This window comes from Neophocaena asiaeorientalis, unplaced genomic scaffold, assembly GCF_003031525.2.
Source record: "Neophocaena asiaeorientalis asiaeorientalis breed wild unplaced genomic scaffold, Neophocaena_asiaeorientalis_V1.1 scaffold265, whole genome shotgun sequence".
Classification (NCBI taxonomy): domain Eukaryota; kingdom Metazoa; phylum Chordata; class Mammalia; order Artiodactyla; family Phocoenidae; genus Neophocaena; species Neophocaena asiaeorientalis.
This window is the reverse complement of record NW_020172172.1, coordinates 3,037,706-3,062,340: the sequence shown is the minus strand read 5'-3', so window position 1 is coordinate 3,062,340 and position 24,635 is coordinate 3,037,706. Positions and strand designations below refer to the sequence as shown.

Here is a 24,635-nt window from a genome sequence, read left to right as displayed (position 1 = left end):
TTTCTCCAGCCCCTGTACATAGATAGTATGGGTTTCTTATTTTAAAAAATCTTAATAGAAATAGGATTTTGTTTCTGAAATTAATGCAGAAACAGTGTAGCATAGTGGTTAAAAGCACAGATTTTGGTGTCAAGATAGCCTTGGGTTCAAATCCCACCTCTTTTACACACTGGCCCTATAGCCTAGGCCAAGTTACTCATTATTTTTGTGCCTCAAAATGAGACTAGTAATCCTGTCTCTGAGGGCAATTTACAATTAAAAAAACAAATCACTCAGAATTACTCTGAGGGTTATTTACAACTACAGAAAAGCTTGAGGGGGCCCCAGATATGTGATTCAGATCATTTCAGTTTGCATGGGAGAATGACTATGCCTCTTTTATAGTATTTTAACTCTTAAGATATTATTATCCTAAATATAATATTGTTAAGAGTGGCCAAATGTTTATAAGAGGTGTATGCTTTGAAATAAGAATTTAGTTTGAACCGTAGCTTTAACATGTACCTGGAACACAAGTGTTTTTTGGCTATAAAATGGAAATAATACTTAACAATCTTAGGATTGTTAAGATCCAATGACACAATCCAATTTGATTCATTTTGTACAAATGCATGTAGTAGGTCTTCAGTAAATGTTAGCTTTTCTTCTGTTCTTTTAAGCGAAAATGAGATTTAAAGATATTTAATGCTAGTGCTTAAAAAGAAAAACTACCTTATTTTATGAACAATTTAGTTTTTTGGGATATTTTCACCAAAGTAGAGTAAATGCTGTAAGTACTGTTCTTAACAAAAAGCAACTGAAAATGTGAAAGTGTATACTAGGAGCATTAGAAAAGGCTTCACTGAAGGGATGAATGTACACTAATAGGAAAGAACTAGTCTTGGGAGATGGCTGTATTTTTCATTGGATTTTGTTATTTAATTCTATTAAGTTTTGGTTAGAAAAAATAATAGTGGGAGTTCAGTCTGTGAGATTTAAAGTGATGTATTAATTTGTATAATTATATACATTTAAAATTTTTTCTGAGTCAGGGTCATTCATAAGAACCTATTTCTATATTTTAAGGTTTACACTATAAAGGATGAGAATTTTAAATTCCATATGAAATGAGGTCTTTAAAGCCAAATGGTCTTTAACAGTTAAATGGTTTAAATGCATGCTTGTCTGTTCTTGAAATGTAAGCAGATCACAGTAGGTTTTGTTTGAGAGTTGGAAAACCGTAATAAAGATAAGCATAACTGATAAGCACGAAGAGTGAGTATCAGTCAGTCAGCAAATAATAAGCACCTACTGTGTGCCACTTACTGTTCGAGGCACTAGTGATGCAAGAGCAAACCATTGCCTTGTAAACATTTTGAAAAAAAGTTGCATTTCAAAATTTAACAAAATTTTAATTACCTGCTGTATGTAAAACACTGTTCTAGGCATTAGGGGAGGGTAGAAGTAAAAAATATTGATAGAACCATAGACCCCTCAGGAACCTTGCAGTCTCAGTATGAAGGTGGTGTATACAAAAACCTATAGAATAAGACCTCCTGGGATGGAGGTGTCCCATGGTGCTTTGGAGATGCAGAGAAGAGAAGGCAAGGTAATACCACCTGGGAGAGTTAGAGAAGCCTTTATTGAAGAGATTTTAAAGGAAATAGTGCTAATTTGGAATAATAGGAAAAAGTTGTTGGTTTCTGTCCAAGTGTATATTCTTTGTGTTTTCCCTTTCTTGTCAATCCCTGACTTCTTTTTTAAGACAGTAATAGAAATTACTTTTGGAAAATATTCTTCCAAAACACATCTTAACAAACTTGCCAGTTTTCTTATTTCTGACATCACCAAAAAATTGTTTCAACAAACTAACTTTTTATCAGTTTGCAAGATGAAATGGTATTTAAATTATCATCCTTTATAAAGTAAATCCTAAATATGTAAATAGGTTGTTATAAATGCCCCTGACTCATTTTATGTCTCAGTATATTTATTTCAAGCTTCTCTTAAAATTTAAAGAAAAATGAAGCTATAAAAGGAAAAGTCACAGAAAACTTAATTTTATTTCTCTTATTTTTGTAGATGTCCATGGCGACATTGAAAATGAATTCCTTATTTTCACCAGATATATGAGAAGATCCATTTTAAACCGTCTAAATATTTTTTCTTCCGTTGGACCAGCATGGCAGGATTCAAGCGAGGGTATGATGGGAAGATTGCTGGATTGTATGATCTGGATAAAACCTTGGGTCGAGGTCATTTTGCAGTGGTTAAACTTGCCAGGCATGTCTTTACAGGTGAAAAAGTGGCAGTAAAAGTTATTGACAAGACAAAATTGGACAGTCTAGCCACTGGTCATCTTTTCCAAGAAGTGAGATGCATGAAACTAGTGCAGCATCCCAACATTGTACGCCTTTACGAAGTCATTGACACCCAGACCAAACTATATCTTATTCTAGAACTTGGGGATGGAGGAGACATGTTCGATTACATAATGAAGCACGAGGAGGGACTTAATGAAGACTTGGCCAAGAAATACTTTGCTCAGATAGTTCATGCCATATCTTATTGCCATAAACTCCATGTGGTTCACAGAGACTTAAAACCCGAGAACGTGGTCTTCTTTGAAAAACAGGGTCTTGTAAAGTTGACAGACTTTGGTTTCAGCAACAAGTTTCAACCAGGGAAGAAGCTCACTACGAGCTGTGGATCTCTTGCATATTCTGCACCAGAAATTCTGCTTGGTGATGAGTATGACGCACCTGCAGTAGGTAGGTAACCTTCCAGTATCTGCCCTCTTGAATTCTCCTGGCTAGAGTGTAGTTGGTCAAATCTGTTGTTGTTGGTATCAAAATAATTGCTAAGAGAATTTCTGTTAAATGGTCTTAGTTAACAGATTGGGTTTCACGAATGCCATGTTTCTCTAAAGCTGGCAATGAGTTTATTTTACCTTTTGGATGGCTAATGTCTAAAGTATATTTGTCAGCACAAAGGAAAATGAGTAAGTTGCTAAGGTAACCTCTCATCTGCCCGTTTGAATTTTTTTTAAGGTCTGAGTACTTTTCCTATCTTCTGAGATACTTCTAGTCATCTCCTTCCTGTGAATACTTTTTAACAGTCATGAGACCCATATTAGACAGGTACTGTGACTATGACAGTGCAGTGTGGAGGACTGGGGCATTGGAATCATTTATTGTGACCTTGAACAGTGTACTTGACCTCTCTCTGCTTCCTTCCCTCATCCATAAAATAGAATTAGATCAGATACAGGTATCGTATGTTATCTTGTTTACTTTTCACAGTGACTGTGTGGTGGTTATTGTCCCTCTCGTTGTACAGAATAGGAAATTGATATACAGAGTGCCTGCTGTGTGGTGGATTCCAGAATAGTGGTAGCATTTGGCATTCCCACCGACCCTCTCCCTTCACTCCAGCACATTTTCACGCTCTCGCTCACTTGTCGTGAGTTATTTAGTTGTGGTAGAAGGGTTTATTGGTTTTCAGTTTGTGTCAGCTTTGTCCCCTTGGGTTCATATCTGTTTTGAAGGTCATTTAGGAATTTACTTGCAATTTTTAAGGATTTGTTAATCAGAAGGTGTGGTCAGCTTTTAAAATTTTAGGTTTAGTCTTGGAAAAATGTGCCCTAATATTACATGCACATGATATCAGACTTCATAGATATGAGCCTTCCGTCTGCATTCTGATCATTTAAAATGCAGGTTATAGAAGATTAAAGACACACATTGAAGAGTGCTGCTCTTACACTGAATACTCTGTACACCAAGACATTGTTTTTCATGTTAGACTATGTGTTCTGGAAAAGAAAGGGTTAAAAATGGTTTCTGCACACTACAGATAACCAGGCTTCACTAAAGTCTTTCATTAGAATATTTGAGGCAGAGATTTTTGATTAGTGGAGAGGCTCTAATCTGAAAATGAGGCCCAGAATATGCAGAAGAGGAAACATAAATGTCTCAACGTGAAAAGGATGTCCAACCTCACTAATTATCAGGGAAAGGCAAATTAAAACCACAATAAGATATTTTCTTACTTTTCACATTGAGAAAAACCAGAGTCCGACAAAACCAAGTGTAGTTAAGACTATAGAACATCAGGACCTCTTGTACTTTGTAGATGACAGTTTGTCAATACCTGGTAAAGTTAAAGATGTACACATCCTGAGACCCAGCAGTTCTGCTTCCTGTGTACGCAAGAGATTTTCAAAGAATGTTTTTAGCAGCGTTGACTATTCATCAGCAGGAGAATAAATTGTTCGTGATTCATGTGGTGAAACTATAGCTTGGTGAAAATTAATAAACTATGTCAGCATGGCTGGAGTTCACAAACTTGTTTAAGTGAAAAAATGAGTGCGGAATACATACAGCATTATAACGTTTATATGAAAGTTTAAAACCTACAGAGCAGTATGATATATTGTTTAGGGGTCCATGCACATGCAGTAAAGTATGAAGAACACAATGAGATGAAAATAGTTACTTCTAAGGGGCAGGCATATCTAGAGGGTGTCTGTATTGGCGATGTTTATTTCCTAAGTTGAGTAGTGAATATGCAGATGTTCATTGTAATATTCTTTTTTTCTCCCCTTATATCATAAATATTGCATAATAGAACTTTAAACAAGTTTTTAAAAAGGAAAAGAAAATCGTTTAGAAGGATAATCACCAGTCTGATAAATGGTTAACTTATGTTGGTAGAGTAGAATTGGGTGGAGTTCATTTTCTTTATTTGTATTTATATCCATACATTTTGTGTAATTGTGTGATTGAGTTTACTACAGAATTGCTTTAAAAAACAAATGGAAAGTTATCTCTCTGTTAATGTAGTATTAGTTGATTATGCCAAAATCAGTGATTTTTCACAGATATTTAGCAAAATTAGTTGGGAATAAATATTAGAATCTGTCATTTCATTAAATTATCAGATGTTACTAAATAAAACAACTTTGGTTCAATTTTATAGGTAAGTTTTTTTTTGGAGTACACTGGTCCTCAACATTGAAACTTAGTTCAGAAATTGTGTATTTTATTATTATTTTCAAAGAGTCAGATTTTGATTTTATTTAACTATACTGTTTGTTTTCTATATCATTACTTTTTCTTTTATTTTTATTAATTCTTTCTAGGACCTTTGAGTTTTCTTTTTTCTTTTTTAGCATCTTGAATTGAAAGCTGTTTTCCCTTATTGTCCTGATTTCTAACAAAATATTTACATCTAAGGCTGTATGTTGCCTTCTCCCTCCATCTCTGGTAACATCCCAGGGGTTTCACTCTGCAGTCATTGTTGTTCATTGCTAAACTTTATCTTCTCTGCTTTTTTTTTTTTTGCGGTACGCGGGCCTCTCACTGTTGTGGCCTTTCCCATTGCGGAGCACAGGCTCCGGACGCACAGGCTCAGCGGCCATGGCTCACGGGCCCAGCCGCTCCGCGGCATGTGGGATCTTCCCAGACCGGGCACGAACTCGTGTCCCCTGCATCAGCAGGCGGACTCTCAACCACTGCGCCACAAGGGAAGCCCTCTGCTTTGTTTCTTGTTTAGTTTTTTTGTTTTTTAAAAATTCAGAGTGGATACATTTATTTTTCCTTTTAACCATTTGGTTTTAACTTCTAATTTTAGTACATTACAGTCAATAGATATGCCTGATTGGTTTCTACTTTGGGAATATTTTTAGATTTTCTGTGTGGTTTAATACATAGTAATTTTTGGTTATTATTCCCTGTATGATTAAAATTTTTGGTATGTACAGAATTTTTATACATAATTAAGATTGTTAATTATGTAATTTGTTCCTTTGTGTCATTATGTTTTTATTCTAATCTGTTATTTTCGAGAGAATTATGCTAGTCTCCTACTTTTATCTGCGAAATTTGTATTTTAGTCAGTTTTTGCTTAGTACATGTTATTTTCAAGCTGTGTTATGTATATAAAAGTTTATGTAATTTATTTTACATGGTGGGCTATAGCTTTTAGCAATGTGAAACTGCACTTATTTGCTTATTGCCTTCGATCCTACTCGTCATTTTGTTTTAGATTTATCTTTCTTAAATAATATGTAGCTGGATTTTGTGTCTGTAATCTGTGAGTCGGACTTTTAATAGGTGAATTTAATCCATTCATATTTGTTTTGACTGGAATGTTTGGACTTACTTGTGCTGTCTTATTTTGTGTTTTTCATTTGCCTTATTATTACCTTTTTCCATATTTTGTTGGGTTATTCAAGTTTTCTTTGCTCCTCCTTCAGTGGTTTGCAGGATGTGCAATCCGTTTCTTTGTATTAGTGTCTACTCTTAATGTCTGGAGTTAATTGATATTTGTATCATTCCCTCTACCATACAGACAACTATAGTTTGCTTTCACTTTCCTTTGAGTAAAAGACTTTTTATTTGCTTTTATTTATTTATAAAAATATTTAATTTTGGACTTAATTTTACAGATTTCTTGGTTTACCACTGAGTCTTCACCTTTCTGTCTTTCACTTAGATTATTTTTGTTTTGTTTGTAATTCTTTAGAGATGATTTGTGAGAAGTTTGTCAAGTCTTTGTCTAAAAATGTCATCACATTTGAATTGTACTTTGGCTGCGTATAGACATACATATTGAGAGTCATTTTCTTCCCAACTTTGAAGATATTTTCCTGTCACCTTTTGCTTCTAAAGTTGCCAGGGTGAAGTCTGATGTGAATTTAATTTTATTTTCTTTGTTGGGCTATACATTTCATTTATCCTGTGAAGCCTAGCTTCACACTTCTGGAAATGCTCCATTAAATGATTTTTCTTGGGTATTAATTCTTCTGTTTGATGCACTTGGTTCCTCTCTCATGCTGCCCATGTTTCTTAGGTGCTTGGGGATTGTTAGTTGCGTGTTTATCTCTTTTTTTGAGATTCCCTAATAGTCTGTCTGTGAATATAATGTCTGGGTAGCCTCCAGTGTATGTGGGAGAGGAGCAGTGTGTGGCCTGGTGTCTGGTCTTACTTTTGACAGACTGTCAGTACACCTCTGCCCCTGGTGCCCACATTCACTCCTCCCACCGAGAACAAATACCTGCTTGTTCATGCTTGGTGAGTTATGGGGTGAGAGAAATCGATTCATCCTTCTGATGGTTGTCTTGGTGCAGTTTCTTCCTGTTTCCAGACTGTGTCTTCTAGAAAGGAGCACCACAGACGCTCCTACCAGCTGGTTTCCTCTTTCAGTCTGATCCCATGTGCCATCTACCTTTGCGATCAGATCTAGGGATTTGGGGGGGAGAAGGAGAGCTAGATCTTGCTCAGTGAGCTGTTGATTCCAGTTGCCTCTGTTGGCTTTCAAGAATGTATATTAAGTTGACTTCACCTAGTTAGAAAGGAAAGATAGAAAATGATCTCTGTGAAAAATCCTGGAATCTCATCACAGTCTTTGGAATTCCTGTGGTAGAGATTGCAGTGCAGCAGTGTACAGGGTGGAAAACCCATTGTCAACTGCTAATTACATCAGTTTAGATGATGGAAGTTCAGGCAGGGGATGGACCTGTCCCTGCTGGAGTCGTGCACACGTCATGATGTTGCTGTGGAGAGCTCAGGCTCTGCTGAAACTGTTGGGGACCTTGCTGCTGGCCCTGTAGGGGGCCCTTGTAGTAAGCCTCCAGGTGAATTTCTGGGCAGATGAGGGTTTCTTTTTTTCAAAGAGGTATTGGAAAAGACCTTACTCTGCTTTAAAAAACAAAACTAAAGTATGCTTTAAAGGTTTCTTCATTATAGAAACTCTAAAATGGGAAAACTTTCTTAGATCGTGGACAGAACTTTTCAGTTGTTGTAAAAGCCTGCAATTGTTTATTTTATGTCTTTCTACTTCACTAAATTTTTAAAGTTTATTTTCAAGTTAAAATGAACTAAATTTGGTATTGAAAACTTTGTCATCTCACTTGAGATTCAGAGGCTTCCTGGGATGTTACAGCTCTGGAACTGAAAACCCCTGTATTAGATGCTTCCTAGTTTATAGACAAACTGTTTCAAAGATGAAATATTCAGTCTCTTCATTAGTTTATTATTTGCTAATTAATATGCAGGAGATATCATTGAAAGCTAAATTATATAAAACATGGCTCTATATTAATACAGTGCAAAGATCTGGATTTAGACTCAGTGTGTATAAGCTTTTTGGGATGTAAACGGAAAATCTGTATACACACTCTACAATTTGCAGTTCAGCATTTAATGGATATTATTCATTTATGGAGTTACGAGAAGTGTCCTCATGCATATGAGTACGCAGCAAGCTAGAGTTCTTTTTATAAATCTGTTACTTTTCCTACGTTAAAATATTACTCTTTGCCGGCTCTCAGTAAACTAGGAATAGAGGGGAACATTCTCAACTTCATAAAGAGCATCTACAAAAACCTACGGCTAACATCATACTTAATGGTGAAAGACTGAATGCTTTCATCCTAAGTTTGGAAACAAGGCAAGGATGTACACTCACCACTCTTATTTGGCATAGTACTGAAAGGCATACAGATTGTAAAGGAGGAAATAAAACTATCTCAGTCTGCAGATGACATGATTGCCTACGTTGAAAATCTCAAGGTATCTATCTACAGAAAAATTCCTAGAAACAGTAAGTGAATTCAGCAGGATCATAGGATATAAGATCAACACATAAAAATCAATTGCATCTGTATATATTAACAGACATCTGGAGACTGAAATTAAAAACACAATAATATTTACAATCATGCGAAAGAAAATGTATACATCTAACAAAACAACAAAATAATTTATGCTGAAAGATGCAAAATGCTAATGAAGGAAATTAGAGGAGACTTAAATGAATGGAGAGACAAATCATATCCATGAATTGGAACATAGTACACATGTCACTTCTCCTCAAGTTGATCCATAGATTTAATGCAGTTCCTGTCAAAAGCCCTGCAAAGTTTTTGAAGACATAGACAACATTATTTTAATGTTTGCATTAAAATTTGCATTTAAAATTTGCATGGAAAGGCCAAGGACCTAGAAGAGCTAAAACAATTATGAGAAAGAATAACAAGAGAGGAGTCACTACTGTACTACCCTGGAAAATAGTTTCGCAGTTTCTTATAAAACTAAATACGTACTTCCCATACGACCCTGCAGTTGCACTCCTGGGTGTTTATTTTCACATGAAAACCTGTATGTGGATGTTCATAGCAGCTTTATTTGTAATAGCCCCAAACTGGAAACAAGCCAGATTGCCCTGGAATACTATGCAGCAATAAGAAGGAACAAACTATTGATACAACAGCTTGGGTGTATCTTAATTATGCCGAGTGAAAAAAGCCCATCTCAAAAGCTCATGTACTGCATAATTCCATTTATAACTCTCTTGAAATAACAAACTTGTAAAGGTGGAGAACAGATGGGTGGTTGCCACGGGCTAGAGATGGTGGTGAGTGGTGTAGTTATAAAGGGATAGCATGAAGGAACCTTGTTGTGATGGAGCACTTCTGTATCTGTTGTCGTTACATGAATCTACACACGTAATAAAATTGCACGGAAGCTACACACAGATGAGTGCACGTAAAACAATGAGATCCGAGTAAGCTCTGTGGACTGAACCAACGTCAGTTTCCTATATGACACTGTGCTCTAGTTAAGTAAGGTGTTGCCGCCAGGGAAACTGGGTGAAGAGTACATGGGACTTCCCTGTACTTTTTTTTTTTTGGCGACTCTTGTGAATCTATAATTATTTCAAGATAAAAAGTTAAAAAATACATATTATTCATTGCCTGGAAGACAAGTATTCCAATGTAGGGCTTCCCTGGTGGCACAGTGGTTAAGAATCCGCCTGCCAATGCAGGGAACACAGGTTCGATCCCTGGTCCGGGAAGATCCCGCATGCTGTGGAGCAGCTAAGCCCGTGCACTACAACTACTGAACCTGTGCTCTAGAGCCTGTGAGCCACAGCTCCTGAGCCCGCATGCCACAACTACTGAAGCCTGTGCGCCTAGAGCCCGTGCTCCGCAACAAGAGAAGCCACCACAATGAGAAGCCCGCGCACTGCAACGAAGAGTAGCCCCCGCTTGCCGCAACTAGAGAAAGCCCGTGGGCAGCAATGATGACCCAACACAGCCAAAAATTAAATAAATTAAAAAAACAAAAAAGTATTCCAATGTACATGTTCCTGAGATGTTGTATAGGGGTTGTTTTTACTTTATTTTTAACGGTAATGCCTGATTATGGTCTGGGAATGAAGGTCGCCATGATAGAAACACACTGCATTTTTTCAGTGTTCAGATGCATGCTAACAAGTGTATTTTTAAAATAAAAACAATTGTAAAACCAGATAATCAGCCAGGAATTATCCTGTGTCCACTGAGGTGAGAACATTTAACCTTCACCATGTTAAAAATATGTACTTGCATTTATTTTAGAGCAGTGATTCTTAGCTTTTTCTGGTTCAGTAATGCCTTAAGATCTGATGAAGTCTATAGACACATCTTAGAATTGTGTTCATTTTTTTAAAAAAATAAATTTATTTATTTTTGGCTGCGTTGGGTCTTTGTTGCTGCCCACGGGCTTTCTCTAGTTGCGGTGAGCGGGGGCTGCTCTTCATTGTGGTGCGCGGGCTTCTTATTGCGGTGGCTTTTCTTGTGGAGCACAGGCTCTAGGCGCGTGGGCTTCAGTAGTTGTGGCATGTGGGCTCAGTAGTTGTGGCTTGCGGGCTCTAGAGCGCAGGCTCAGTAGTTGTGGCGCATGGGCTTAGTTGCTCCGCGGCATGTGGGATCTTCCCAGACCCGGGCTTGAACCTGTGTCCCTGCATTGGCAGGCAGATTCCTAACCAATGATAAAGAAGATGTGGCACGTATATACAATGGAATATTGCTCAGCCATAAAAAGAAACGAAATTGAGTTATTTGTAGTGAGGTGGATGGACCTAGAGTCTTGTCATACAGAGTGAAGTAAGTCAGGAGAAAAAAACAAATACCATATGCTAACACATATATATGGAATCTTAAAAAAAAAATGGTTCTGATGAACCTAGGGGCAGGATAGGAATAAAGACGCAGATGTAGAGAATGGACTTGAGGACACGGGCCGGTGGGGGGGAAGGGTAAGCTGGGACGAAGTGAGAGAGTGGCATGGACATATATACACTACCAAATGTAAAATAGATAGCTAGTGGGGAACAGCTGCATAGCACAGGGAGATCAGCTCGGTGCTTTGTGACCACTTAGAGGGGTGAGATAGGGAGGGTGGGAGGGAAACGCAAGAGGGAGGAGATATGGGGATATATGTATATGCATAGCTGATTCACTTTGTTATACAGCAGAAACTAGCACACCATTGTAAAGCAGTTATACTCCAATAAAGATGTTAAAAAATATATATGCTAATTATATTTTGTATAATATTTGGGAAACCTTGGTGTATTTAAGCCAAGAGCTGGAGGCCACATTTAATGCGCTTATGGCAGCCATTCGTCGCTCTGCTCTAGTCCTGTGATTTAAAAGGGTTCCTCCTTCCCATACAGATAGTGCAGCCTAACCTAAACTTTGTGATAGAGCTTTGAAATAATCCAAGAAGATGTAAGCAAACCGGAAATTTTCTCTTTGATTAACGTAGACCTGCCATCATAGCTCAGACTATGAATTGATAATTCCTTGCTTTTATTTCAGATAAGCTGCTTGTGTACTTGCTTTTACAGTCCTTCCCAAGCTACACCAACTCTCAGTGTGTACAGTTTCATTTTTCTCAGTTGTTTATTAGAGCCAGATGTCTTTGTAATGTTTCAGTATTTTCTGACTTGGACCTTTTCTTCCCAGAGTCAGAATCTGGCTAAATTTTATATTACTTATTCTTCTACTATTTGTCATTTAGACATATGGTCCTGATGAGTCCTAGATTAGAAGACCTTAGGCTTGTGTCAAAGTATTAGGCCCAAGTGTGGAGTTTGGGATTACATATTTTTAAGGGATGATCTGAGCCTCTTCTATGCGTAGGTAAGGAAGTTTGGTCTGCTTTAAAGTAGCACCTTGTTTTATTTGCATATGGGAGTGGGCGTGGCCTTGGAACACTTCTCAGGCCTGAGCACATCCTGCTGTAGGTGACGCTGCATGTGAGTAACAGACCGAGTGCTGTTCGTCGAGGTTTTCTCTGTCCTTCTCAGCTTTGCAATCATCAGCTGTTTGCTGTTCTGACCAAGGTGAAAACCAGGCTTGCTTCCATCCAGTCCCTCCTCTGCCTTCCCTCCCTCTCCTGAGCACGTGTTTATGGCATGCTTAGTCCATGCCAGGTGCCCAGGATACAGCACTGAGCAAGGCGGATCTGGTCTCTACACTTCAGCGGAGGGATGATGTTACCTGTTATCTCCTAATGAATTGATCACTATCGTGCCAAGGGCTAAAGAGGAACTTTAGGCTTTATGCACTCATGCTTGTTAAACCAGGCCCATACCCAGGCCCAGGGCAGAAACCTTGGAAAACTATAAAAGGAAACACAGAACCTGCTTGTGTAAGTGTGCCCAATATGAGCTGCATTGCAGCCTGGGGCTTAGGCCTAGTCACACGGGTAGCATTTGGTTGCCGAGAACTGAGAAACATATCCATAGAAGTGTGGCACACACCCTCCACAACCCAGCTGCCAAATGCAGGGTCGTATGCTCTGACAGGTACCTTTTACAAAGTATAGTGCCATCACTTGTCGTAAAACCAAAAGAAGAAATGAAAATCCTTCCTTAAACTCCCTGAAGATTCACATGCCTATGAGAAATGAAAATTATTTCAGAAATCACAATTAAAAATTGATCTGGTGTGGCCACTGAATAAAAGCACTTGACTTGGTATTAGTTCTGTCTTCACCATGTCCTGGCTTTACAGTGTGAACGTTTCATCATCAAGTATTTGAGAAGCAGGTAGCAGTGCCTTGAGTAAAATCTTTTGGGTTTTATAAATAAGCTGTTATTGAATTTAATATTTGACCATGAAGTGTTAGAGGTAGTATAATCTATAGGTACCCTATAGGTGCGTTTTTCAGGCTGACACAACCATTGATTTCTCAGTGAGACATCTGAAAAATACGATAGAAACGATTGGCGTGTTTTTGATGGTTTCCCTGTTGCATTTTTAGCCACGGTACTTACTGTTCTCACTGTGTGTTAAGGCTGAGATCAAATGAAATACGTGGTGACTCTGTTTTGAAAAGTATAACTTACTGTACTAGTGGTATGGTAAGATTTAAATTGGTGGTTCTCAATCGATCGCCCATCAGTTTCACCTGGGGGAGATTTAAAAAAAAAAAAAACCTTGCCTGGGCAACCCTGCTAGAGATTGATTCTGATAGTCCCACAACCAGAAGCTTTCATGAGATTCTGATATGCATCTAGCCTTCCCTACCGCTGATTCAGACGCATAGTATCAGATGTTTTTAGCCGTTAGTGGAAAAAAGATTCCCAGTATTTTAATTCTAATATTCTTTAGATAATAAGCGTTAGGGAAAAAAAAATTTTTTTAACCTTCAGGTTCAAAAGAGTGAGCGAGAATGTATATTCTTTTTGATGTTGAGAATTGAGTTTAAATTTCTCCCCTCCACCTCTCTCCACCTCCCGCCCCCCCCATTTTTAGTCACATTCTGTGTTCATTTAGGGATAAGTAAGTGAAAACCAAATTTCAGGTCCCTTGGAAATGTTTTCTGATGCCTCTCCAGTGCCTGGAACTTGAAGCTAAACAGCCGTCAGGGTCCCTTGTCCTGAGGAGCCCAGAGACTGTCCTGCCTGCTTCCTTTCCACTGTGGTCAGAAGGTTGCCTCATTTAAAGTCGTTTTCTTCGTCCAGAAGATTTACAGCACCTTTGCAGTTTTCTAAGGGCTCTGACTACTATTAACTAGACAGGGGTTTTGTTTTGTTTTAGGTAGACCTTAGTGCACCACTTACTCCCCCTAAAATCCTGTGGAAAGACACAGGTGTGCAGGGCTGGTAACTGCAGGTCCTGTTAGAATAAAAACCGGAAGTTACTATTCACCTACTTTTCAGACTAGAGCCCAGCTCTGACCTGAGTCTTCGGGTATTCTGTCTGAGGAGGTAAGAGTTGGGCTGATACGCATGAGTGCGTGTATCTTAGGAAGAAGGTAAGAGAAGGGATTTTGCAAGCAGCTTTCCTTTTCTCTGTTCCGTGCTGTTGCCCTTCTCAGATACTGACAGTTCCGGGGAGAGGTGGCTTCTGGGGCTTGGGGCGAGGGCGAGTCGGAGTTGCCCTGGGGAGCAGCTTTAAGGAGGGCTGTAAGCAGGGGCTTTCTCGGGTCTGCAGCCCGAGGCGGCAGTCTCAGGTAACCCCTACCGAGGAGGAAAACAGTGCTTCTCAGTTCCTTTGAAAACTGGAGTCTGTTATGTCACTCCTCTGCTCACAACACCTTAAAGACTTTCCATTTCACGCAGAGTCAAAACTGGAGTCCTCCCTGTGGCCGCATGACCCTCAAGGTCGGCTCCCCCCGTTTCTTCCCTGACTTTCCCTCCCACTTTTCCCTGTCGCTGCCCAGCTCTAGCCACACGGCCCGTCAGTCACCTTCCTCCCACCCCAGCCCAGCCTCAGGGTCCTCCTGTCTCCCAGCCCTCTGCCCTCAGGCCTCACCTTCTCCCCACCCAGCCGATGTCCTTCCCCACTTGACTCATCTCTCTGCGCAGTGGGGGTAGGAACCGTTCCCGCCTTAGGGCTGTTGTAGGATTTAGGTGAATGAAGACCCCCTTCAGCCAGCAGCTCGAACTGTCTCAGCATGTGCTCCTTTGGAGGAGAAACACGACGCCTTCATGTTTCTGTGGGGCTGCATTGGCCTCATTTTCCTTCCTGAGGTGCTCGCTCCTCTGGAAATTTGTCCTGGGGGAACTTCTGAAATGCTGGATGCATGGGAAAACTGGGGGAAGGGCAGGCCTGTGCACGTGTGCTTTCCCGCTTGTGTTTTTAGTTGTGTTTAACTTTTAGAATGTTAGGTTTTTTGTGTTCAGGGAGTAGGTTGACTTCTAAAGAAGATATGTGTGTGTGTGTGTGTGTGTGTGTGTGTTCTGGTTAGATTTTTAAAAAACAAATGAAAGTCCTGATGTTTATTTGATAACTGGTTCGTTTCTTGGAACTTCAGAAGAGTTGTTCAAAACATCCAAAACAGTAACTATTTTAATACAGAAATACATATGGAAACCGAAACCACTTATCTGCACTTCAGGTTGTAGCCTAGGAAACCTTTGGGGAGTTGAAAACATCATAATCTGCTTGGGTGTCTTTTAAGCGTTTTTTTTTGTGGGGAGAAGCATAAACCTGTTAAAGAAAAGGCTAGTTCACAAAACAAAATATAGTAGAACAAACTCAGTGACACAGGAAATTTGGAATCCTTTCAGTCAGAGTGCACATTGCTGAAGAGACTCAGAGCTCTGAATGGCCTGTGGAGTGACTGTTGTGTGTTTGAGAACTGCTGAAGGATGTGTGTCTGCTTACGTCAGGGTGCCGGCTTCCTCTCTCTCCCGTGCGCTCCCTGAGGTGGGCCTGGCGGGGCTAGTCAACCACAGGTCCCGCTTTCTGGGGAAACCCTGCCCAGCAGGTCCTGTCATGACTCCCAGGGTGGCTGCTTGGGCAGCGCTTTCACAATCACCTTAACGCACAGAGTGTGGTTTACTTCTTTCAAGGACTATGGCTTCTGTCAGTCAGATCCTCACATGTTAATGTGGACTTCAGTAGACAAAGGTGGAGAGCAGACATGGCACAGGACACCCGGAGCTAGGCCAAGTTCACCAGCAGAGACTCCTGTGTGGAGCTGATGCTTCCTTACAGCTATGATGCCAATTCGTGCCCTTCACCATTTTTCATGTCTTGGTCCCATCATTCTGTATAGCACATTTTCTATATAATCTACACTGTCTTTGGAAAACATTGGTGTATCTTAGCTAATTTTTATTGATTTGTTAGCCTGATGGTGATGTGTTTAAAGTTACATCCAGTATAGTATAAGACAGTGCCTAATTTAATATTTTAAAACTTTAATTCAGAATTGTTTTAAACCCTGGAACCTAAGGAAAAAATTGTGGGCCCTCAGCATTTGTGGCAATGTCTGGTGAGTAGGAAAATAAGATTGTGAAGTGAGACCCTCTTCATAGATACATCTAAATTCTGGTGCCTGGGATGCAGCCAGGCACAGAGTAGGCACTCTAGTTTGTTGGATAAAAAATAATAGAAGGCTTGTGAATGGCTGAAAAAAGAGGGTGATGAGTTGCAGAGGACATATGCCCTGAGTGCCTTTTCCCTTTGGAATTGGATGGGGTGATGCCAAGCCTAGTCACTCCAGATGGCTCACTTGTCCCCCTTGTTCAGTAGTAAGATCCTGGAGAGAGGGAACTGTGTTTGTATCTGTGTCCCATCCTCATCTCCTGGTAAACACAGCAAGCTCTTAATGTTCAAATGAATAAACATTACAGAGAGTAAGAAATGTACGTTCTTCTGAACTTCTTTGCAAAGGTTAATCGTGGGCCCTCCATGGCCCCTCCTGATGACTTTGGTCACTTCAGTGCTCCTTTTTCTTGCCCTTCTTTTTTTTTTTTTTTTTTTTTTTTTTTTCCCTGCATCGGCAGGCGGACTCTCAACCACTGCGCCACCAGGGAAGCCCCCTTTCTTGCCCTTCTATGTATGTATTTAATGAGTCCTAGACTCACCATGAGTCTGATGAAAGCTGTGGTGCCTCTGTTCGGAGAGATGCAGAGGTGCAGTTTCTGAGGTGTTTTATGGACCACTGTGAAGCCCCTTTTTAGATTTGGCCTTGGGGCTGAGTAAAAAGTGGGTCCACAACTTTCTGACAGAAGGAATAAGCTCAAGCACTTTCGAAATAAGCTTTGGGGCATAAAATATAGGTGTGGAATAGTGAGTGGCCTTGTTTTCTGTGCATATCTGATTCGTTTTATTTATTAGAGCTCTCATTTTCCTTGTTGTGTTTTTAGTTTCCTAGCTATGACTTGGGAAGATTGTAATGGAAAATTGGAGGTAAGGTTTTAGATAGGCCTACTTCCAAAAGGAACATCAAGTCATTGCAGGTACAGTGTTCTTTTTATTTTTTAAAACTAAAATAGACTTAATCTGTAGGTATTTGGTGTGTTAGGTAAGATTTTTTTTCTTTTAAACCCATTTTGTGTTAACAGAGTTTGTATGTATTAACTCTTCACTGACCTTTGGAGGTTCTTGTTACAGTTTAAAAGAGACTTAACGTGGATTGGGAGCTCCAGTAGATGCAGGGAGGCCCCTCAGATGGTGTGAACCCCATGTTCCAGAGTGTGCTTCCCAGCTTTGTATGCAGTGGTAATTTGTTTCTAGAGGGCTGAAACTGGTTTAACAAATTCTTAAGAGACTAATAGATACAGAGAGCAGTTGACTGATACATGAGACGTTAGATATCAGTTCACTGTAAGCTTATATTCTTGCATCAGAGTAGCTATATTTTCCTAACCTTACCTGGTTTTCAGGGTTTTAAAAATGATGTTATACCTAAGATACTCTTTTAGTTATAGTGTAATATAAGTTGATTGGGCTTCACCTTTTTCAGGAACATTTGTGATCCATTGAAACTCTGGAGGTCACATGTTTGAATTTCTGCCTTAGCTCTAGAAAGGGCTCTTTCCAATCTGGAATTTTAGTTCATCTATTCCTGTTGCTCCCGAGGCTTTAAAATCATGATTTCTGCAAGTTATCCTTTTGCTTCTAGTTGTTAGAGCAGGACCTTCAGTCTGCTACAACCCATTATATTCTCCCTGGGGGCAGAAGGTTCCTGGCGGCTTTAGGTTAGTCCTGATTCTCTTCCTCAGTCATCAGTTTATGGGTGGTGTACAGTGCTGTCTGTCTCAAGGATAGTTGTGTTACCAAGTTGTCAGTAAACAGCTTGATAAAAATTTCTTGGACTTACCATCTAGCTTCAGTAGTGAAATGAACTCATCAATCAGCGGAGGCAAGAATAGGTAGAGAATTTGTGTTCCCTGACTTGCTAACCTTTGACTCTTGCGGCTGCTATCAAGGGAGTGAAGGGAGTAGCTTTTCATATGGTGAGGAAGCTTTCTGAAATTGTTCTTGTGTTACTTTATGTAGGAGAAATGAGCTTCAGCATCCTTAGCTATCAGTGTCTCCTACCAATTAGGGAAAGTACTTATGGAGCCCTTTCTTTAGATGAGTTCCTGAGTCGTCCCGAACACAGTAGAGCACCAGAAAGCAAGCAATCAAAGGCTGCTGGCATGCTGAAATGGCCTGCCCTCAGCCCGTGCACAGAGCTCGTGTATTTTGTTTACAGTTGCCATTCAGGGTCTCACTCATATCCTTATTTATTAGTTAATTTTACATAAAATTCTAGCAAGTTGAATAAGTTTATTTTTGTAGCCTTCAGCTGATAGGTAGCAAAGGGACCTCCTAGAGGCCGGCACACTGATAGCAACAAGAGATGAGGAGGAATCAAGAAATCGTAATTGAAAACTCTTAAAAACATGATCTGCCCCTTTGTTACCTGGAGTCCAGGCTTTTATCCGGGCTTCTGGGTACTTTTGGAGGTAGAGGGAGATACATGCTTGCCATGGAAGCAACTCTAAAAGGGGAATCTTAGATGGAAGATAAGGTGGAGCTATCTTTTATAAGCCAGGTGGTTGTAACATTCATTCATCTCTGTAAATGAATGAACAGAAATGAACTGTGGCAGGGCCCAGGACACCAAGGGCAGCAGTGCCCGCTCTCCTGGAAATTCTCCCTTCATTGCCAACCTCTAAGGTCTTATGAGGATTACATTTCAGCACCTAGCACAGTGCCTGGCAAATAGTGGTGCCATATACTTGCTGAACAGACACATCAGTTTCTGCTTTGTGGCCCTTTAGTATAAGGACTGATGCCCAAGGGCACCTCTGTATCTTACCATGATTCTTTAGCTGGTGATTTTAAGTGAGGTAGAAAAAAGAAGAGGCCCTAATAATTTTAAATTCCTCCATTATCAGAAGGCATCAGGGGAAGAATTATTTAATAAGTTATACTGGAATAATTAAATATTTCAAGAAGAAGGGATGATAGATCCCTACCTATGTCATATGTCACAGTAAATTCCAGGTGAATTCAGGATTTGTATATGAAGAATTAAGCCTCCCCCCCCCGCAAAAAAAAAGTTGAATATTCATAAGATCTTGGCCTTTCTAAACAGGAATTATAAAGAAATGGTGATCGATTTGATTACAGTTTATGGGTACGGTGCATATATGTTTAAAACAAAATTATGATGGAAACAAACTGGGGAAGTAATTTGTAATATAGTTGATAACTATTCTTACTGTAGAAAGAGCTCTTACAAATCAAGGAGAAAACTCTTCTAAAGACAAGTGAGGAGTCGATTTACAAGTCATATAAATAGCCGATAAAGAAGGAAGAGGTTAACCTTAAGAGTAATTAGAATATTTGGGATTTAGTATAAAGCTACAGTAATCAAGACTGTATGGTATTAGCAAAAGGGTATGATCAGTGGAATAGAATAAAGAATCCATAAATAAACCCACACATATCATGGGGTAGTTTCTAATAAAGCTAACATGTGACCTAGCAAACCCACTCCTAGGTATTTGCCCAAGGCTAATGAAAATTTAAATCTGCATGAGCACCTGTGCACAGATGTTTTTAGTGACTTTATTCACAATGGTCTCAATCTTAAATAAACTGTGGAACACCTGTGTAAAGGGACACCACTCAGCAATAAAAAATGATGAATTATTGGCCCGCGCAGCCACATGGACAGATCTCAGAGGCGTCAGTGAAGAAAGCCAGACTTCAGAGACTACACGCCGTATGAGTCCACTTACAGGCAAGACTTTCGGGACATAAAGCAGACCCGTGGTTGCCAGGGGCTGGGCTGGGAGGAGGAGTTGTTGACTGCAAAGAGGCACAGGGAACTTTCTGGAGTGATGCTCTGTATCTCTGTCTCGGTTGTGATAGTAGTTCCATGACTACATTTGTTAGAACTGGCAGAGATGCGCACGGACAGTGGTGAATTCTAGTGTATGTAAATTATACCTTGGAGAAATTGGGAGGAGATAATCAGGACAGTGCAAATTAAAACAAATCTGTTAATATCTTTACCTCTCTAATAGGCTAATATGAAAGACTGTGGTGTTGGGAATGGGGGAGCTTCCCCCAGGCTGCTAATAGAAACTAACTGTCATTAAACATGTATTTCATAATCTGAAGAAAGTAAGCGTTAACTTTTAAATACAGGGAATGTGTGGTTATATTTGAGAGAACTCTCTAGCTAAAGTTTTAATATGAAGGAATCTAAAAGTTATAATCCGATGTAGAACCAACCAGGTTGTGTTTATTGTAATCCCTAGAAAGATGTGTTGATTTTTTTAATGTAGGAGAATAGCTTGTATACATTTTTAAACCATATGACTAGGCATTATGCAGGGAGAACTAACCAGAACAAACATTTCAAGAACTAATATTTTGAATCTTTTTATAGCAAATACACAATTTTAAAGTTTATTTCTTTTTATCCTCAAATGATAACGTTAAAGTCTCTTGACAAGTTTAACATTTTAGGAAGTCTAGGGTAATGCTGTGATCGGTTAAAGGACACACCTCATTTGACTTCGTATCTCTGTGCCCAGAAAGCTGTGTTTGTTGCATTTTGAAAGAGAACCCTCAAGAGTCAGTATATGCAGGTGATTTTTATTAACTGATATTGTAATGGCTTGTATATTTGTCTCATGTTAGCACACCTCAATCTTATGCAAAAGGCTCAGTGTTTTTAAAATCAATATAAGAAAACATCAGAACACTCCACTAGCTATTAAACTAAAGCATCAAGTTCGTGCAGGCTTCAGATTTGTTCTTTAGTCTGCAGAGTTGGTATTGTTTGATTAGACAATTGACTTCGACATTTTTAGGTTTGGTACTGAACCTGAACATTTTTACTTTCTAGATCCGAGCCAGATTGTGAAATCACTTTGCATTTGTCATATTTGTGTCATAATCATGTAAAATCACTTCTTAAAACAAAATCCAAGTCCCTGAGTGTCCACGATGAGGCAGTGCTCCCGTACACCCCGTCTTTGAAAAGTGTCCACGTTGAAATTCGTAGTCGAAGAATGTACTCATGCATGTTGCCATCCTGATGGCGCTTGTTTCCACATTTAAAAAAATATTTCTCATATGAACATTTTAGGCTTTGTGACTAGTATAATAAAATTGGACAAAAGTTAGAGACTTTTCTCATAAGCTTGTAAAAGGAAGTATTTAGGTTTCATAAGGTTTCTTTTTAATAAAAGATCTGATTTTGGAAAGGTGTGAGTTTGTAACTGATTCTTGCTTCACCAGGGTGTGTAGAAATCAGTACTTCAAAGGACTGTTCTGAGGGTGGAAGTTTCTAGGAAGCCAGAGCATCCAGACTGACTTGGGGAATGTGCCCAAGGTGGGTGACTGTGGTGCCTCTGGCGTCAGACTCACCTCCCCTTGAGAACCCTCAGGCTTGTCCTGAAGCAGGGGAGTAGAACTAGAGGGTGACCCAGCCAGCAGCACTACCCTGACCCCTTCCCAGGCTTCATGAGACCCAGATCCTCTCCCTAGACACTGTGGTACCGAGATACCACCAGGAAAACAGGTCATCCAGAGAGTCTGGACCCATATAACTCTGCCCTTTTTTCTTTCATCACATTCTGTAAGACTCTCACGGGTACTTATGAAACATCAGTGGGTTTGTATTTGAGTTTTCTTAATCCTTGAAGGAAATTATTTGTGCTAAAAATGAAAAGTAATTTATTTCCTACTGTAGGTATTCATGCTACGGGCAGATTGGTCTATGAAGCCATTAAGGGAACCCTGCGGAACCGAATGTCCCCAGACTATAGGCTAAGAGTCACAGGCTCAGTGACTAGAGAACGTGTCTAGACTTTTTTAAAAATATCTTTGACATTCCTATAAAGAGGTTTCTGCTTATTCAGTTAAAGTATGTGCACATCAGAATATTAAGCACAGCTAATTTCTAATTACTTCTTTTTTACAAGTAATAAATGAATGTTCTTGTAAGATAATTCAAATAATACAGAAATATATTTAATAAAAAGTATAAAATCCCTTTTGCTTTCTCTCGCCAGTCCCACTCCTATATCTAAAGGTGTGACTGTTTATGATCCTTGCAGACTCTGCAGTGATACATGTAGCACTGTTTGCCCAGACACCCTGTGAGCCTCTCAGAAAGTACCAGATAAGTAGTGGTGTCCACATTTTAAAGAAGAGAAAACTAAGATGTGAAGAAGTCGGGTGACTTGGCCAAGAATACATAGCTAATTCAATGGCCAAGGTAGGGTTTGAACCTAGGTCTCTGACGCTTTAGCCCAGGCATGCTCTTTTCCTTAGGCTATACTGAAAGAAATCACACAACTATTGTGTTTTAGCTTGTCTTATCTTTCCTTCTTCATCTGTGACGTTCACTTCCTAACTGGTATCAAAATCAGGCTCGTAAAGTGACTTAGGAAAGAATGCCGAGTAGGAAGAGTGTCTGCCGCCTGTCTGGTGTGGATTTGTGCGAATGTGTGTAGTTCCACAGTGTGTGACTGATAACCTTTGACTTCTCGAACTTTTCCCTGTTTTTGTGCGACTTAAAAAAACAAGTTTGCATAAGGCCTTAAACAGCTGACACTGCAGCTTGTCCTCATTGACCTCCACACCCCCGCACTGTACCCCGAGCCCTTCTTAGTCTCCTTTCCCTCTCACTAGCTGCTCACTGCCTCTGTACCTCAAACTTCCGCTTCATCTGCCTGCTGGGGGCTCTACCCACACGGCATTTGCAGAAGTACTACTTTGTTTTATGGTTTCAGGCTCACTCCGTTCAGCAGACCTCTCTTGAGCAGGACTGCCTGGGTGCAGGAGACAGACTCTGCACTCACGGAGCTCTGAGCAGTGGAGGAGGACAGGAGAACATCTGTAGTTACAGCTTGCTGTGGTCAGGCTGAAGTCACCAGCTGGCCCAGCTCCCCAGGTTGGAGGGCAGTGTGGGGAGACCTCAGGGAACGTGAGGGTCAGTGGTGGAAACCGCTGTGTCTAAGCACATACCGGAGTTGGCACGATCTCCCTGACGTGGAAGTCAGAGGACCCACGGAGTGTAGAGTCTGGGAGGTCTCCCGAGCGTTGATTGGGCGGGTGAAGGTGTCATTGATCAAGTTAGAATACAAATGAGGACAAATAGGTTTGGGTAAAAGATGATAAGCCTTGTTTGGGCAGCACTGATTTTTGAAGTCCCCAAGGCACATTTAGGTGGATTCAGGTCTGGGAAAGAAGTTTTTTCAAGTAGGTATGAGATGTCAGCATTCATTCTCACTCTTTTCCTTAAAGAGAAGAAGTGATTCCTTGTTAAATAATACAACTTTGCTTCCAACTAGAGTGTTGATAAAACCAGAAATAATAGAGCCATCCTAAGACATGTCCACATTCTTCATTCCTCTTCTGCCTCAGTCTTACACTGTTAGTTCAAATGACCTGACAGTTTTCTACTTTCAGAACGCTCTCTAGTTATGTCCCGTAGAAGCAGCCACTGATCTTGTTCAGAGCAAGAAAGAATCCTTGAAAACCAGAGCTCTAGGTGATTTTGAATGCAGATGAGCAGTTCTTACTATGTAGATAGGAATTCACATCAGTGGACCATAGAGATTAGGTTTCTGAATATCATACAAGAAACAAAGGCTCTAGGTTTTGTTATAGAACTCCTGGGACCTACACACTTCTGCAACAGTACTTGCTATTCTAAGAAAACATTCCCTTTAACATTAGGATTGGGTCATATGTCAGTTGCTAGTGACCGTAGTTGGAACTGCAAAGTGATTGCATAAATCCTGCCAGTTGTGAGTGGTGTTATAAAAGGTGCTGGTCCCTAGATCATCTGTAGTGGTTTTAGAACATTCTATTCCTGTTGCTTGTTTCATGACTCTTGGCTACACTGATAAAAGAAAGCCGGAGGGAAAAAATAGAGGGTTCTACTTAAAATCTTTCTTCTGGTCTTCCCATTTTTATTACTTTCTAATCCCTGTTTGTTCTTTTGCTGTCTAGATAATTCACTTCAGAAATTATTTTTCAGAAAACCTTTCAGTAGTTGTGACATTTTCCCTTCCACGCCCTTTGGCAATTACTCTTCCTCAAAGTAATCACTCTTATTCTGTTTTGTTTTCGTTTTGATCTTTTGTTAGCCTGCCTAAATGAACTTAGTAACATAAACTCCACCTCCAACCCTAGAGATGGCATAATTCAATTGTATTATGATGAATTGACCTACTGAATGTTAGCAGATGAGACTTCAGTGCTCATTCTTGTGATCTTACTTCTGGCTACCTTGAGAGCCAGTAAGGGGACCGGTAATTCCCACCCTATATACTAACGAAGACTTCATTATCTTTCTACTCCTTCCCCTTCCATGAGTTGGAAGATTTTTTTTTTTAACCAAAGGAACTGTATTTATGAAGTGATGTTTTCTTTTTCTATTATTAACCAAGGGTCTATAGCTGGGTCTGAAATAAAAACATATGCTTCAGGTAGTAGTATCAACATTAAATTTGATTTTTCAGGTGGTTGATGTTTGTTAACCTGTGGACCTTTAGTATGAATAGACAATTCCACTGACATTTTTTTTAATGAAAATAATGTAAATACCCCATTCCAT

At 39.8% G+C, this 24,635-nt stretch overlaps 1 protein-coding gene across 4 annotated transcripts in view; it reads left to right on the top strand.

Annotated features, from left to right (window-relative positions):
- The window catches only part of SNRK (SNF related kinase), a 131,925-nt gene that overhangs the window by 84,957 nt on the left and 22,333 nt on the right, over positions 1–24,635 (top strand). For 3 of the 4 annotated variants that reach the window (XM_024756091.1, XM_024756084.1, XM_024756075.1), the window contains 2 exons: positions 2,062–2,181; positions 2,277–2,750. In XM_024756091.1, the coding sequence (XP_024611859.1) occupies positions 2,109–2,181; positions 2,277–2,750 (547 nt within the window). In that variant the 5' untranslated portion in view covers positions 2,062–2,108. Of the gene's footprint in view, positions 1–2,061; positions 2,751–24,635 lie in introns of all 4 variants that reach the window. The other variant, XM_024756069.1, reaches the window with a different exon arrangement.